This window comes from Chiloscyllium plagiosum, unplaced genomic scaffold, assembly GCF_037043375.1.
Source record: "Chiloscyllium plagiosum isolate Xiang-an unplaced genomic scaffold, Cpla_swu_hap1 HiC_scaffold_4, whole genome shotgun sequence".
Taxonomy (NCBI): Eukaryota; Metazoa; Chordata; class Chondrichthyes; order Orectolobiformes; family Hemiscylliidae; genus Chiloscyllium; species Chiloscyllium plagiosum.
Genome location: NW_028270142.1, coordinates 103771612 through 103790323, shown reverse-complemented (window position 1 = coordinate 103790323; position 18712 = coordinate 103771612). Strand labels below are relative to the sequence as shown.

Here is an 18712-nt window from a genome sequence, read left to right as displayed (position 1 = left end):
GGCTTGAATGGAGAGAAACTGTTAAATGCATAGAAGAAATTTTTCGAGGCCTCCAGTCTGTAAAGCAACCCTCTACCACCACCTTGATTTCCTTAATGACTCAGCTTGATCACATGATGTAACTCAGTATTAGATGCTCTATGACAGACCTACCCAAACTAGTTTTGCTAGCTTCCTGTCTTTTCGGTATATCAAATATTACTCCATATTTAGGTTCCAGTCGTGGTCAACTTGCAACTGTGTCTCTGTAATGGCTATTAGGTTTATACTTATTTATTTCCATCTGTGCTAACAATCCATCCATTGTGTCACAAATGTGGCATGCATTCAGTTACATACTTTAATTCTGTCTTTCTTTTGTCTCTAGTCTGATCCTTTCTGCTGATGTGCCTTATGTTTGCACACTCGTGTCACACTCTGGTAACCACTGCCTAAATTACTACACTGTTCTTCTACATAGTTTTCCTTTGATTTATCACAATACTTCTCACACGATCTCTTCCACCCCTATTCAATTTACAGCCTGATCTATTATCTTAGTTATACAATTCACAAGACACTGTTCCCAGCATGGTTCAGAAGAAACTAATCCCAAAGGCGCAAAACTCCTCTTCCTCAGTACATATAAACACTTAAATATACAAGTGACCACATAATGTTGTGAATACAGATATTTTTTTCAGAGGATATAATTTCCCTACGTTACAATTGAAATTCCACAGGAACTGCAGTTGATATTCAGTCACAAACCTGTGTCTGTTTTATAGTCAAGGAACTAGTTCTTGTAAAAATTCTTAAGACATTAGTTCAAGACATCAGTTACAGAAATCTGGAAGGAAACACCAAAGTTTCAACCAAACCAGACGTCGAAACTCCTTTTCCCCAGGTCGAGGCTATTTCATATTATATATAGTGTTTCCTGTTGCCAAGATAAAATATAACACTGCAAACAGCAAAAACTCCTGACAGTTCTAAAGCCAAGATGCTGTTTTATGGATGAAACTATGTGGCAATAAACTGAAATGGGTTGAACCGCACAAAGATTGTTCCAAATCACCCACTGAAGGCCTTTTTTTTAGATCAAGGCTTTCAGTAGTTAGCTCCATTTTGGTGATGGCAATTAGTAGTAGTAATGCTCATATCTCATAATTAAACAAAATAAAATTTAGTAAAAGATAAAAGCAAAGTACTATCAATGCTGAAAATCTGAAATAAAAATAGAAAACTCTGGAGAAACTCAGGACTGATAGTATTTGTGTAGACCGAGACAGTTAATATTTCTAATCCAACATTATATTTCTTCAAAGCTGAAGAAAAGGTTGAAAACATGATGGATTTATACTGTAGAAATACGTGGGAGGAGCAAGAACAACAGAGGGCAAGGTCAAGAGGTGGTTAAAGGGCAAGAGAGACTGGAGCAAACACTGGAGAGTGAATGAAAGAAAGTGAAGGTGAATAAGATGAAAAAGACAAATGGAACTTTTCCAAGGTGAGCATTCATACAGATGTAGAAGTGAATTAAATGGTAATCTGATTAACTAGAAACACTGGAAATCTAAAATATCTCCTCCATGATGAGAGGAACAGTTAATCTTTAACTTAGTTAAAAACATACCAAGTCACATTACAGGAGTGTTACCAAACAAAGTCATGTTTGGACAAATAATCAAAAGTTTGGTCACAGTTAGGATGTAAGGTCCAACTCAAAGAAGGAAAGAGTATGAGGTTTATGTCAGCTGACAAGCTGAAGTTATCCTGAAGACTGCCTTCGTGCAGATGATGCAATATCAAATAAGTAGCATGAGGCCAGCTCAACAGCAGATAATTTTACAGAGTTTTTAAACTTTATGTGCATTGAGGGTTGACTTTCTCAAATTTACTCCAGTCTTGAAATTAGCATTTAACTTGATTTAATCTTAACCAGTGGTTTTGTTCACAATGCTCACGGATTGAACACAAGCTGCCCGCTGATGATAATTGCAGTAAATCAGGTAACTGGTGACCTACTCAGCGCAAGCTGACTCGGGTGTCTGTAAATCTGCTGGTATTAATATTCCACATGTATTAATAATACACGAAACGTTTGCTAATGTGGAGTGAACAATACCTTAGAATCATACAATGGGCAAGAGGCTCTTCAGCCGCTTAAGTCTGTACTGCCAAATCTAGACTTTCTAGCATTAGGTTTGTAGTCTTGAATGTTATAACATCAACTGCTCATCCAAGTATTTTTAGTATATGAGATTACCCATTTAACTACCTTCTCCGGTAGTGCATTCCTGACCCTCAAGGTCTAGATGAAAAATTCTTTCCTCAATTCCCCTTTAAATTTCCACCTTTAAAGGGAAGAGCTGCTTTCTATTCATTCTGTCCATATCCCCCATAATCTTACACACCTCTATCAGATCCCATATCAACATTCTCTGCTCCAAAGAAAATAACACCAACTTATCCAACCTCTCTTCATCACAGATAATCTATGCCTCAACTAATAAAGGCAAGGGTCCTGTATGCCTTAAATAAGCTATTAACCTGCCCTGCCACCTTCAGGGATTGGTGGACAAACATCCCAAAATTCCTCTGTTTTTCGAGCTTCCTAGTGGCCTACCAATCATTGAGCACTACCTCGTTTTGTTATTGCTTCCGAAAAGCATCAACCCACACTTATCACAGGTAAATTCCTTCTCCCCATTTGACCGATTTGTATATATCCTCCTGTAACTCAAAATGTTCTTCCTCACTGTCAACCAACCAGCCAGTCTTCATGTTATCCCCAAATTTACTCATCTCCTCTCCACCTCACATTCTCATCCACATCATTTAGCTGTATCACAAACAATAAGGGACACAGCACTGATCCTTGTGGTATACCATTGGACTCCCGCCTCCAGTCACAAAACCAGCCTTCCACCATCACCCTCTAACTCCTGTCACTAAGCCAATTTTGGATTCCATGTCTCTTACCTTCTTTATCAGTCTCCCATGTGGTACTTTGTTAAAGGCCTTGCTGAAATCTACAGAAATTAGATCAACTCAACTATCCTCATCTACACATTTGGCTAACTTGAAAAATTCAACCAGATTTGGTAGTATGACATCTTTCTGACAAAGTTATGCTGACAATCCCTGAACAAACGTAAATGGAGGTAAATTCTCTCCTTCATAACTTTCATCAATAGTTTCATTACCACTGATATGGAATGACTTATGAGGAAAGATTGAACAAGCTAAACTTGTATCTGCTGGAGATTAGAACAATAGGAGATTACTTGACTGAAACATAAAATCCCAAAGGGTCTAAACAGGGAAACTAGATTACCCAGAGTGGGAGAGTCTAGAAATAGGGGTCTCTGTTTAAAAATCAGGGATAGCCCATTTACAGGAGATTAGGTAAAATGTTATTTCTCACAGGGGTTGAGTGCCTTTGGTTCTCTCCCTGTAAAGGCAATAGAAGCAGATTCCTTGAATATTTTCAAAGCAGAAGTTGACTGATTCTTATTAAGAAAAGAGTTGAAAGGTGATCAGAGTAAGCAGAAATGTGGACTTGAGGTTATTATCAGATCTGCCATGATCTTATAGAATGGTACAGCAGGATCAGGATGAATGCCCTATTGTTGTTAGTGCTTTGCATGTAAGGATGATGTGATTAAAATGATTACCCAGCATTTAGATTTTAAAAAGTGAAAGAAGTATACCGTGTTGGACACAGTTCAACTGCAGATGAGAAAAAATCTTGAACAGGAGCAAAAAGAAAAAGAGAAACGAGAAAGTCTGAATAAGAAAGAAAGCTGGAAGAAAAGAGCAAGAGAAGTGGAAAATAAATACTGGAATTGGCAAGAGAAGTGGAAGAAAATAAATGGAAATGTAAAAGCTTGAACTCCAGAGACAGAAATCTGACGATGTAACTTGGCGAAAGAGAAGTTTAAAGGAGAATAAGAGATAGCAGTTCAGAAAGTGATTATAATTCCACTGTAAACTTTTAATTAATTTAGAAAACATCTTTGGTTAGTGCCTAAATTTAGAGAAGGTGGTATTTCACCTCATTTGAAAAGATGTGGCCAAAAGATGAAGTGATCAAAAAGTGCAAAACTCAATACATAACAGTTTGTCCTTGAAGCTCATCAATTAAAGTTTAGGACTAAAAGAGAGTAACCTAATCAGATATTTGGAGATTATGCAAGAGAAAAAGAAATATTGTGGGATCAGTGGTTTGATCACTGGAGCTGGAGAAAATGTTGAGAATGTGAGGGAAAATCATGATTGTGGAAGAATTCGAAGTAATATTCTGGTAACCATTAAGACTTATTTAGATAAACACAAAGCACTGAAGATTCAAGAAGTGGTAGGATTACAAATATAAATTAGAAGCAAGTCATTCAGCTTCTCCAGGCTGCTCTATAATTTAATGAGATATGACTGATCTGTTTGTATACCACATATCCACATACCCCTCATGAGTTTAGATGCTTGTTAGGCAAGGGAATTCACACAAAATTATTCAATGGCACTGCCTTCTGAGGCAGTGTTCCAAAGTTGCATGAACCTCTAAGAGAAAAAAATTACTCCTCATCTGTGTCTGAAACATCTAAAGTGATACAATATTACAACAGGAAACATCCTTTCCACATATACTTCAATCAAATAGTTTCTCACTCTTCTAAACTCCAGTGGAAACACATGCACCATTCTCAACTTGTCGGATTAGATAGGTAGAATACATGAAAAAAAGAGATGACATGGAAATTCAGTTATGTGCCACTACATTTGAAAACTTAGTAAAATGAAGGAAGATATAAGAGAACGTTAAAACCATTCTTAATATAAATGCAAAAGGTGGATTTTGAGCTAAGACAGATGTTAAAAAAACAGCCTACTTGGAAAAGTTAATTGGAAACTAAATTAAAATTGACACTTGATAGTTTGTATAAAAAGACAAAGTGTAAATGGAGCTGAAAATGTGTTGCTGGAAAAGCGCAGCAGATCAGGCAGCATCCAGGGAACAGGAGAATCGACGTTTCGGGCATAAGCCCTTCTTCAGGAATGAGGAAAGTGTGTCCAGTAGGCTAAGATAAAAGGTAGGGAGGAGGGACTTGGGGGAGGGGCGTCGGAAATGCGATAGGTGGAAAGAGGTCAAGGTGAGGGTGATAGGTCAGACTGGGGTGGGGGCGGAGAGGTCAGGAAGAAGATTGCAGGTTAGGAAGGCGGTGCGGAGTTTGATGGATTTGACTGAGACAAGGTGGGGGGAGGGGAAATGAGGAAATTGGTGAAATTCGAGTTAATCCCTCGGATTTCACCAGTTTCCTCATTTCCCCTCCCCCCACCTTGTCTCAGTCAAATCCATCAAACTCAGCACCGCTTTCCTAACTTGCAATCTTCTTCCTGACCTCTCCGCCCCCACCCCAGTCTGACCTATCACCCTCACCTTGACCTCTTTCCACCTATCGCATTTCTGACGCCCCTCCCCCCTACCTTTTATCTTAGCCTGCTGGACACACTTTCCTCATCCTGAAGAAAGGCTTATGCCTGAAACGTCGATTCTCCTGTTCCCTGGATGCTGCCTGACCTGCTGCGCTTTTCCAGCAACACATTTTCAGCTCTGATCTCCAGAATCTGCAGACCTCACTTTCTCCTCAAAGTGTAAATGGAGACTACTCAAATATGAGCTGATTAGCAATAGTTCATCAGGTAGCAATTCCAGTGTACTGTAACAAATTCATATGAGTAAACTAACAAAATTTCAGTGATAGCTAGTGTGTGAATTAGGAAACCACAGGCTAAAATATTAAAACATTTTTATTGGCAACGCGCTAATTAAATCTACATCTTTAATTCTGATACCAGCTATTGGCAAAAAAAGTGGTCAGGTCTGAATAGATTGTGAGTCAGACCACCACTTATAAACAGAATTAGGCATCAGCACTTTTTAAAAATACTCTGATGTTCTAGCAAGATTTACTGAGATGAGTTTTAAGAAAATTATAGCAAAAATGATGGTGGGAAAAAATATTTCAATGTCTTTCAAGATGTGGATTACTCAGTTTTGAACAGTGATTTGATCGTATATCACAGTCAAAGAAATAATGAATAGTTTGGGAATAAGACAATTTACATCTTCATCTCATCATTAACAATCACACGAGACACCATTTTAAAGATGATGTCAAAGTTTAAAACCATGATAAGAATCCAGTGTTAGGAATGTCATTATGATGGAGATAAAATAGTTCCCTTGTAACTGTTTGCCATTAGTGATGCCTCCATACATCTACAGGATTCAGTCCTTTAAATATAATGTATGAGAATGAGGTGAGAGGATGCTCTTAATTAATTAAAAAATGCATTGAGGGCACTGCTGCCTCACAGCGCTAGGGACCCAGGTTCGATTCCAGCCTCAGGACATTCTCCCAGTGTGTGTGTGTGTGTGTGTGTGTGTGTGTGTGTGTTTCCCCGGGGTGCTCTGGTTTCCTCCCACAATCCAAACATGTGCAGGTCAGGTAAATTGGCCATGCTAAATTGCCCATATAGTGTTAGGTGCATTAGTCAGGGGCAAATAGTGGGTAGAAGAATGGGTCTGGGTGAGTAACTCTTCAGAGGGTTGGTGTGGACTTGCTGGGCCGAAGGGCCCATTTTCATACTGTGGGGAATCTAATCTAAACCAAAGCTTAGAGACTACTTCTGACCACTGCGTCAAATATATGAGAAAAATTAACTAAAGTATGTGAGTTGCCCAAAAGCATAACAACGTCATTGAAACAATGAAAGCTTACACAGAAATAAAATGCCAGAACTGTTGAAAGTAAGGTTCTTTGGACCTTATCAAATCAAAAAGAAACCCAGTTACGTGAATTATGTAGCAGGTATTCCAACAGCAGAAGAAAATTCAGGGAGATTTTCCAGTCAATATGGTAAAAATACACAATGAAAGTGGGGATAGTAAGGAGTGGTATGTGCTTAAGGTGGTGAAAGCAGTAGGAAGGGAAATAAAAATCAGAGTGATTTGATATGGAATCATCAACTGAAAAATTCTAAAGGGTGACTTTCCAGTATTAAATTGGATGATTTGGATAATCTCAGAATCAGGTGCGTTAAGGCACAGGAGGAGGCCATTTGGCCAATCATGCCTATACTGGCTTTTCAAATGAGTATCATAATCTAATGACAACCTCCTGCTTTTTCCCCATATACTTGCATATTATTTATCCAAAATGCAGTCCAGTGTCCTTGAATTTCTCAACTGAACCTGCCTCCAACACTGTACTAGGCAGTGCAATTTATTTCCGAATGACATGCTGTGTGGAAAATGCTGTTCCTCGCATCTCATTTGTTCCTTATGAAGATCACTTTAAATATATGCCCTTGTGATCTTGTTGCTTTTACGAAGGGGAAAAGTTTCTCCCTAACTACTTTATCCATCTACTTATGATTTTGAAAACCTGAGATCCATACGCAGTAACAACTTACTGACCCTTTTTGGTGTTGCCCCCAATGCCAGTATATCTTCTGTTGGATGACAGAACCAAAACTGTTCATAGTATTTTAGGTCTGATCTAATTAGTGCTTTGTAAAAGTTTTAGAGGAATTTAATAGAATTACATAATTGGTAGAGTCATGGAGGCCATTCAGGTCCATTGTGCCTGCACTAGCTCTATTACCTCGTACCAATCTGCTGCCTTTTTCCCATATCCCTGCATACCAATTCACTCTTGAAAGACTGAAGTAAACTTGGCCCCACTGCATTTCCTGACACTGCATTCCACATTCTAATGCCTCACTGTGTGAGGATGTTTTTCCTCATATCACCCTTACTTTATTTTCACATCACTTTGAATCTATTGCCTCTTGTTGTTGTTTCTCTTACAAGCTGTAACAGCTTCACCCAAACCATTCTGTCCAGCCCACTCATGATTTTGAAAATGTCAGATTTTCTCTCAACCTTCTTTTGTCAACCCCAGCACTGATCCCTGTCGCACGCTACTACCAAAGATTGACATCCTGAAAATGCTCCCCTTATCCCAATTCTGTCTTCTAACAGCCAATCCTCTATCCATGCTAATATACTAACACAATACTATGGGTTCCTATCTTACTAAGTAGCCTTGTGTAGTACTTTATGGAACACCTTTTAAAGAACCTAACATATTTCATCCACCTTTATCTAGCCTGCTTGTTACCTCCTCAAAGTAGTCTAATAAGTTTACATATTCCCATAACACCTGACATCCTTTAACATTACTGACTAACATATTCCCAATAACAGATGTTGAGCTATCTGCTGTACAGTTACCTGTCTGCAATCTTTTTTAAAAAGGACATTACTTTAGCAGTTTTCCAACTGTCAATTATTTTCCCAGAATCTCAGGATTCTGAGAAGGTTACTATTAGTGCATTCACTATCTCTCAGAACTACTTCTATTAACATCCTGGGATGGAACCCATCAGGTCCAGGTGATTTATCAGCATTCAGCCACATTAGTAGCCCTAATATTTTTTTCTCTAGATAGCTATTATATTTATTTTATCCCCATACTTTGTCCCTTCGATGTTACATTTTTGGAATACCATTAGTACCTTCTACCATTAAGATCAATGAAGTACTTATTCAATTCTTCTGCCATTTACTGGTGCCCCATTCTAATTATCCAGTCCCATTTTCTAGAGGGCCTATGTTCACCTTGGCTTCTCTCTTCCTTTTTATATGTTTAAAGAAGCTCCGACTACCCCTTCTTATGTTACATACTAGCTTTGTATTCTCCATTTTGTTTCTGCTCTTTTTCAAACTTTCCCAATCTGCTGGAATAGGAGACGGCCAAGCCATCTTCAAAGGAAACTGTGCATTCTCAAGAAACACTACATACTAGCCACACGTTTCACAATACAAAAATGGACACACAGGTGGGGTCTCGAAAGAAAGATAGTTATTTGTCAGAGTTAGTGACAGCTGTGAAAATTCCCTATAGGAGAATACAAGATGTCCTCGGTTTGAACAGCTTGACATAGATGCAGAGTCTCAGGGTCACCCATGAAGGGTACAATCATGAAGCAACTGCAGAAGAGTAACCCACTCAGACCCATTCTCCTACCCTATATTTACCCCTGACGAATGCACCTAACAGTATAGATAATTTATCATGGCCAACTAACCTGACCTGCGCATCTTTGGATTGTGGGACGAAACTGGAGCACCCGGAGGAAATTGATTTCTATCATTTTCTTAGTTACATACAGTCCATTTCTGACTCTTCCCTTCCTTAACTGTTTCCAACTCTAGTGAATTTTTCCAGTATTTTCAGTTTGTATTTCAGATTTCCAGCATCCATATTTTTAATCTCTCAGATTTTGTATGTTCTAATCAAATCATCTCTTCCCTAAATTTCTTACATAACTTGCTTAATTGGATGAGGGGCAATGACACTGGGTTGACATCAGACCAAACTGAAGTGGAAGACTGGCAAGAAACTTTATAATGAAAATTGAAGAATGGGGCTTTATACATTGACAGACAGAACAGAAACAAGGAACTATGATAAATGTTTACTTGACACTAGTTAGGCTTCAACTGATGTATTTTTTTCCCCTCAAGTCCAATACTGGGCACCATACTTAAGGAAAGAAATAAAGTCTTTCTGCACTCTTTCTAAAGGCTTCACAAAATTGCTTCCTGCAATGAGAGACAGGAGAGGCTGCTTCCTGGGATTCAATTGGAGAAACAGAAGCCAGAGAAGATTGAAAGCTTCGATAAAGACGTTCAAAACGGTGATGCATTGCTAAAGAGCTGATAGAGAGAAATTGCTGATTAACAGAAGGGCAAAAAAAAAACAGAGGCTATAAACCAACATAGTGGAAAAAAACATGCAGTGTGAAGTTAAGATCTGGAATACATTGTTCGAGAATGTAGCACAGCTATATTCAACTGTTGCATGCAGGAGAAAATTCAATAAGCAGCTAAACTGAACAAAAATTTCAGGATGACATGGAAAGGGGAAAGGAACTGAATGAGTTAAATAGAACTTGCAAGATGCTGTACTTAATAGAATGAATGGTCACTGTGTGATGGAATCATGAAATGGTTACATGATAATTATTTTAACTAAGAAATATTTTAAACTCTATAGAAAGCAAACACAATGTAGCAGGTCCTAAACAGCAATCCATCATAATCATCTTTATTGCAAGAATTCAATGTAATTCAGAGAGGGTGAAATATGCCTTTTATATTGGTAAAGGTTACTGTCAGGACCCAGTGTAAGGAGACAAAGTTATGCTTTCAAAGCCCAAATAACCACAAATTACTTAATTTATCCATATCGGTCTAGTCACACTGCACCACTCACGTAGTGTTTTTTCAGGCACAAAAATATAACCACTGTACATAAAGGATACAACTATTTGTCGGTCAGAAGGATTCCTCTGGCGCATTCGCTCCACATGGGCAATTTGCTTTGATTCACGTCTTATAGCACCTGAAGCAACTTTGAGGTCTTCCTGAGAAAATAAAATATTAAATATTATGCAAGTTGACAATAGTAAGAGATTATGTATGTTTACCACCAAACCACGTGACTGTATGTAAATTAAGCACAAAATTAAAGTTGGTAGGTACAGCTACAGTTTCTAAAAAAGGTAATAGGAGCTCAGCTTTTCTTTTCTACACTGAGCTTAACTGACAATAGCCCATACAAACAGCTATTATAAAATCATAGACTGTAATTTATATTTATGTGCAGCTTTAACATTGAACCACCATTAAATGGCACTTCATGGAAATACTAGGGGAAAAAAGGACACAGTCAAATGAAACATTAGAGTCAAAAACTTATTCAAATGTATAAGAAGGATCTTAATTTTTTTTTAAAAAGTGGGGTTTAGCAAGGAAACTTCACATTAAGTTATTATTGGTAGACAATTAAATGTCTAATAAGAGATTCCACCAATATCCTCACCCTAAACAATGGAGAACCCAGCTCATCAGTACAAAAGATAAGGCTGAAACATTTGCATCCATCTTCAGCCAGAAATGCTGAGTGGGTGATCCATCTCAGTATCCTCCAGAATTTCCCCAGCATCACAGATACCAATCTTCAACCACTCCATGTGATATAAAGAAATGGCTGAAGGCACAAAATACTGTGAAGGCTCTATTCCTGGCAACAGTATTGAAGACCTTTGACCTAGAAATAATAACTTTATACAGATAACATCTACCCAACAACATGGAAAATTGTCAAGATATGGTCCTGCCACTTAAGGGTTGGACAACCTGACATGGCAATTGATCACACTACCCACCAAAGTGATGTAGGAGTTTGTCAATAGTGCTATCAAAATCACAGATGTAGGTTAATCGACCCATTGAATTTGCTCCCCTAAACAATTAGATCATGACTGTCTCATAATCATGTTAATTAAGGTTCTCATCAGTTCAGTACTAAAAGATGACCATTGTTCCTGAAGAAGGGCTAATGCCCGAAATGTCGATTCTCCTGTTCCCTAGATGCTGCCTGACCTGCTGCGCTTTTCCAGCAACACATTTCCATCTCTGATCTCCAGCATCTGCAGACCTCACTTTCTCCTCATTGTTCAAAATAGCAAGCATAAGGGAACAGTAATCCAGAACCTTAATCTAATGTTCTGGAAATATTGGTTCAAATTCCACTATGGTGGACAGTGAAATTTGAATTCAAATTTTAAAATTCTAGAATAAAAAAAACTGTCCTAATGGTGACTGTATAACATGTTTCCAATGATGGATGTTAAGCTAACTGGCCTACAGTTACATTTTTTGACTCCTTCTCTTAAATAAATGTCTGACATTGGCAATTTTCTAATCCTCTTAGATCTTTCCATAATTTAAGGATTTCTGGAAGATTATAATTAGTGCATCTGCTACCTCTGCACCTACATCTTTTAAATTCTAGGATGCATCGCAAGTGTACGTACAAAGGAATACCCTGTTCCCTTACATTCAGATTGGATCCTCTAAGTTCCTGGCCTCATTACAACCTTTGTGCACACGAATAGAAAAGCTGAACTCCAGAGGTGAGGCGAGCGTAACTGCATTTGACATCAAAGCAGTATCTGCTCATTTCAGTCAAAAGACATCACTGCAGTTGTTCCTCAAGATCGTGGCCTCGGCTCTACCTTCTTCAGCTACTCCATCAATGAATTCTGTCCGTCGTAAGGTCAGAAATGAGTTTGTTCAAAGATGTTTTACAAGGTTCAGTAATATTCAATCAATTCTAAAATATTAAAGCAAAGCATTTAAACTGATATGCAGCAAGATCTGCACAATATCCAGGCTTGGGCTGATAAGTAGAAAGTACCATTCACAGCTCACAAATGCCAGGCAATGGCCATCTCAAACAAGAAATCTAACTATTGCACCTTGACATTTAAGGGCTTTGGTATTATTGAATCTATCAATATGCTCTCTGCTTTCTTGGAAGTGTGCAGCTTCAACAATACTCGAGAAAGACAACACTATCCCAGACAAAGCTGCTCACTTAATTGATATCCCATCCACCAACTTAAATATTCAATCCTTTCCACAGTCATAGTAGTGACAGGGTGTGAACCATGTTCAAGACACACTGCTGAAATTGACCAAGGTTCCTCCAGCAGCACCTTCCAAAACTGCAGCCTCTTTAAATTAGAAGGTCAAGGGCATTAAATGCATGGGAAAAGGACCACCTGCAAGCTCTTCTCTAAGCCACTCACCATCCTGCCTTTGAACTACATCACTATACTTTTACTATCACTGGGAAAAATCCTGGAACTTCCTTCAGAACAGCAGTGTTGTGAAAATTTCTAAACTCAAAGGACTGTAGTGGTTCAAGCAGGCAGCTCGCAACCACAGTCGCCACAACATTTGGGCATGGACAGTAAATACTGGCCTGGCAAATGCTGCCTAGGTTCTGTTCAGAAAATATATTGAAGGGAGTAAACCAATCTTAATTTCCTCAATCAAACAAGCCTCAGTTCAGGCCTCCAGATCACATTATGAGAAATACCCCCACATTAGAAAGTAGGATCTGATGCAAACAATCCAATAATAATAAAGTACCTGATCTACTGGGTACTCCCAGGCAGTTCCCATCATATGGTCACATTGTTATCAATTTTTGTACAAAACTAAAGCAGGTATCAGAAAATCAAGCTTCCTAAAATTTCACAGTATATTGAAAGGGTCAAAATATATGGTCAACAAAGTAATGTCAGAGCTCCATCTAGCAGCAGAATCAAGTAATGGAATAACGTAATTATCGTATTAAGGTTGAATGCTACTACAGCCAAAAAAATGCTCACAGCTCTCAACAAGGATAAAAATGGAAAAACAAAATTATTCATCCAGTCCATGAAATCATGTCACAAGGCTAAAGTTAAATGACTCCACAACATGAACATATTTCAACAGCTGATTTGCAAACATTTCAAATGAGAACACTGCTACATTTTTTGACCAGTCCAGATAAGGATTCTGTGATTCTCTAAAGTGAGGAAACAAGTCCTTCAGCCCAACAAGTCCATACCGATCCATTCTCTATCCTATTATCCTATAGTTACCTCTGACTAATGCACCTAACCTACACATCCCTGAACACTATAGGCAATTTAGCATGGCCAATTCACTTAACCTGCACATCTTTGGATTGTGTGAGAAAACATGAGTACTCACAGGGAGAATGTGCAAACTCCACACAGTCGCCCAAATTGGAGTCAAACTCGTGTCCCTGGCGCTGAGAGGCAGCAGTGCTAACCACTTATCAACATAGGCTGGAACTGCCATAGTGTTAAGGGCTTAGATGGGGTGGAATTTGTTAAGTGTGTTCAGGAAAGTTTCCTTAAGCAGTATATAGAGCGTCCTACTCGGGAAGGGCAAAACTCGACCTACTTTTGGGAAATAGGGCAGGACAGGTGACTGAGGTGCCAGTCGAGTAGAACTCTGGGACCAGTGACCATAATTGTATTATTTTTTAAATAGTTTTGGAGAACAAAAAACCGGCCCACAGGTTGAAATTCTGAATTGGGGCAAGATGAATTCTGATGCAATTAGACAGGAGCTGGCAGAAGTTGACTGGTGTAGTTTGCTTGCAGACAAAGGGACCCCCAGCATGTGGGAGGTCTTTAAAAGTGTGATAGCTAGAGTTCAAGGTCTACATGTTCCTGTGAGGGTGATGGGCAACATTGGCGGAAGTAGGGAACCCTGGATGACAAGTGATTAAGGTTTTGACCAGAAAAAAGGAGACACTGCTCAGATACAGGCTGCTGAGATCAAGGCAATCCCTGGTGGTATATAGGATAAACAGGAGTTTACTGAAGAAAATCAGGATGGCGAAAACGAGGCACGAGATAGCTTTGACTGCGAAAATTAGGGTGAATTCAAAGAGATTCTTTAAATAAATATGTTAAAAGAAAAATAACTAGAGAGAGAATAGAACCCAAGCACCAAAGTAGACATGTATTTGTGGAATTGCAGGAGATGGGTGAGGACCTCAATGAATATTTCTTCTGTGTTTACCATGGAGAAAGATAAGACTTGGGAAGTTAGTGGTGATACCTTGGGGACAGTCCATATCACAGTAGAGAAAGCATTGGATGTATTAGAATGCATGAAGATGGATAAATTTCCTGGTCCTGACCAGATATACCCAAGATCCCTGCAAGAGGCTAGAGAAGAAGAAATTTCAGGTGACATCACGGAAGACTGGAGAGTATGAATGTTGTGCCCTTCTTCAAGGAGGACTGCAAAACAAAAACCTGGGAACTATCAACCAGTATGCGTAACATTCTGAGGGAGAAGATATACGTACATTTGGAAAGACTGGGTTTGATTAGGATTAGTCAGCATGGTTTTGTGAATGGGAGGTCATGCGTCACAAATTTGTTCGTTGATGAAGTTACCAGGAAAGTTGATGAAAGAAGGGTGGTTGATGTAGTCTATATGGATTTCAGTAAGGCCTTTGATAAGGTTCCATATGGTAGGATGCTCTGGAAGGTTAGATGACAATGGAATTCAGGGCAAGCTGGCAAACTGGATACAAAATTGGCTCGATAGTAGGAAGCAGAAGATAATAGTGGAAGAATGCTTGCTGGACTGGAGGCCTGTGACTAATGGAGTGCCTCAGGCGTCGGTGCTGGGCCCATTGCTGTTTGTTATTTTTAATCAATGATTTAATGAGAAAGTACAAGGCACAATTAGTAAGTGTGCAGATGATGCTAAAATAGGCGATAATGTGGATAGTGAGGAAGATTTCAGAAACTGCATCAGGATCTTGAACAGCTGAACTGAAATTCTATTCTCCAAACTTCAAGTTGATAATGAAAGAATAATTAGGAAGCAATAGGTTTCAGAAATTGCATTAGGATCTTTATCAGATCTCCTTCCTGTAGCTCTGGCAGCCACAATGCTTCTAATAAATATTCAAACCAGTTCAAAAGCAGTGCAAACTTTGGTTTCCTTTTGTTCCCTCCCACCCCCTCAATATCTCTTGGCACCAACCTGCCTCTGAGGCCCATGAATATTCAACCATCTGCCATCTATTTGACCATAATGCCTCTCCAGTGTTGAAATGTCTATCAAGTACTTTGAAAGCAGTCACCTGTAATTAATTTCCAGGCTTGACCTTAGAAATAAACATACATCAGTTTGTTCTTAAAACAAAAACATACAGGCTGCTGCTCCCAGTCCAAAGATCACCTTCGGCTCTCAGTCACAGTTCCAAATCAAAAATGATAAAAATAAATATCATGAAGATCTGAACGACACTGAATTCCTCCACCAACCCTTTCATCTACCAATTCCTCAGGTCATGAATGTGATGAAATACTCTTCATTTGCCATAACTAGCATCACATGCAGCTCCAGCACCACTAAGAACCTCAATACATCAAAGTCAAAGCAGTCTGTACAGGAGCAGCAGTGTTTTCCATCTACAAGATATTCTGCAGCAATTTACCAAGGCTTCTTAGACAGCATCCTCCAAACCTGTGACCTCTATCAGCTAAAAGGACAATGGCAGCAGATATGTGGGAGCATCATCACATGCAAGGCCTTCCCCACTGTCAAAGCCACACACCAATTGGATTGGAACCATATCACCATTCCTTTACTATAATTATGTCAAAATCCTGGATCTTGCTTCTATAAAGAACTGTTCACTACTTACTGCATTTTTGGTTGTGGACTAAAAAGGAAAAAGGATTACTTAAAACTAAAAATTATGGTCAAACGTTGTGGAAGGAATTGCTGCATTTTAAAAACAAGTTACTGAACTCATTTTCTGTGGTGTTTACAATGCTGCTTTATTCAAGCAGTAGGGTGAAAATTTTGGACAGACTGAAATTTAGCTGGCAACGTCAACTCTCCCGCTCCTCGGATGTTGCCTAACCTGCTCTGCCTTTCTAGTACCACACTTTTCAAAACAGATTGGTTTGTGCAAAAGAACATGGATGCCAATGGTCATCAACCTGATAAGAACTCAAATTGGTTACTGGGTAGGTGAACAGCGCAAGGTATGAAAGACACAAACAGAAGCCTTCAGCCTGCTGAAAAGGCAGTTTGTGTACCCATATCTCTGCAATAATATGCCCAAAGCAGTTTATTTTCTCCCATTAGTTGCTGCAAGCTGTTACTTTTAAACAGCAACTAAGAGACTTTGTAGTTAATGTATCAATTGCTCGGTGTCTCCTACAAAGGAGTGAAAGCACCTAGAGAAAGGACACTGAAGAACAAAATTCTGGCAAGCAAAAGGCACATCTCAACTAACCCTGCAGACTGGCGTGATTAAACCGTCTCCCCCAGATTTTTTTATATTCATCCATAAAAATCAACATTATTTTGTCTGTCTTGTATTCCAAGTTTTAGAAAGGGGTTAAACATTTTAATGAGAAAGCTGTACGTTGATAGTTCACAGCTGTTTAGTTGTGGTCAGAATCTATTTAGAATAAGTAGCAGTTCTTAAGGAACTTGGTCAGTGTTTTTCATTAACTTGACTCCAACAAAGAGGAAAAATCAGAGATTTTGAGTGCTTTGATTCAATTAACTTTCGTAGCAATCTGAGAAGCAATGGGAAAGTTGCCTGATCTCCCCCCCCAAGTGCGTATATCACTTTGTAACAACACTGGCTTAACTTACATCAGATGGTCTACAGAAGTTCAAACAAATGCTCACCACCACCCTCTGCAGGGCAATTAGGAATGGGCCATAAGACCAAAAGAAATAGGAACATACGTAGGCTTTTTGGTACCTCAAGCCTGCTCCACCATTCAATTAGTTCACAGCTGATCTGACATTCCTCACATTCACTTTCCTGCCCTTTCCCCATTACCCTCAATTCCCCTATTGATCAAGAATCTATCTCAGCCTAAAATATACAAGGACTTTTCCCCTACAGCTCTCTGGGCCATGATATTCCAAAGATTTACAACCCTCTGAGAAAAGAAACTCATCTCAGTCTCAGAATTAAGGGTTGCTAATTTAAGACTATGTCCTCTGGTTCTACACTCTCCCATGAGGGAGAAACATCATTTCAGCATTTACTCTGTCAAGCCCCTTAAGAATCCTATATGTACTAATGAGGTCACCTCTTGTTTTTAAATTCCAATGAATCCCAGTTTGTTTTTTTTAAAAAATAAATATATTTATTAGCAAATTTTTAACTTTGCAAACATAAAGTTATTGAAAAATGCAATCAATAACAAATATCAGTGAGAAGCAAAGTCTTCTTCTGGATGAAATCCCTAACCTGCAAAAAAAAAAGGAAAATATCTCTGCTGGGCAACCCGTATTTGCGGCTCAGTTGCTTAAAAGACATCACAACCTCTCCCTCAAAACAAGTCTCCCAAACTAGAAACTCCTCACGCAGCCCATAGTTTGAACCCTGAGTCTATCATCCCTGGTCAGAACCCTGGCATGCCAACTATAGCTGTAAGTGGCGAAGTCTTGGATAAGCAACCCTCACTCTGATGCACTGCCCTCCATGCCTTGACTGTACTAATGATAATGGAGTTCCAGCAATGGTTCATAACTGTCCTCATCTTACCCATGAACAGGTTAACAAGAGGGCACTTTGCCTGGAAGGCCTCGATATCCAGCCATATTGAGTTCGGATCGTTACCTACACAATCACAGACAAAGGACAGCAGGGAACTCAAATGATACCTCCTGATGTCTGGGAAATCAACTCCTCCCCCTCCATGAGTCAACTGCAATTTAGTAAGTTTGATGAGGGGCTGCCCACGATGCCAGACAAAGGAACCAAACCATCGGATAAGCTTCCACAGCGTTGACCTGCGAAACATTATAGGGAGCATACGCATGGGATAAAGCAAGCGAGGAAGAACATTCATCTTAATGAGAGATATTCAACCCAGCAATGAAATTGGAAGAGCCTCCCATCTCTGGAGAACCCGCTTAATATTGTCGAGCAAGTGAGCAAAGTTAGTCCGAAATAACAGATCAAACTTGGGGGTAATAAAAATGCTGAGGTATCGGAACCTTGCCGGTGACCACTTAAAAGGGAGAGCTACCTTCAACTTCTGGCACATCCTTGAGGTTCCCCAAAGGCATAGCCTCCAATTTTGCAAAGTTAATCTTATATCCTGAAATAGCCCCAAATGAATTGATACATTGTATCAAATGGGGTACAGAGGTCATTGGGCTTGATAAAAACAGAAGGACATCATCTGCATACAGTGTAATCTTGTGTGCCCTCTA

General features: G+C 39.2%; 1 protein-coding gene across 1 annotated transcript in view; it reads right to left on the bottom strand.

Moving 5' to 3' along the window:
• Nucleotides 1-18712, bottom strand: part of cibar1 (CBY1 interacting BAR domain containing 1) — a 76905-nt gene that overhangs the window by 32604 nt on the left and 25589 nt on the right. Inside the window, exons 4-5 of the mRNA XM_087986531.1 lie at nt 10365-10482; nt 5889-5893 (exon numbers count right to left, since the gene is read on the bottom strand). Coding sequence (XP_087842657.1) covers nt 5889-5893; nt 10365-10482 — 123 coding nt within the window. The remainder of the gene's footprint in view (nt 1-5888; nt 5894-10364; nt 10483-18712) is intronic.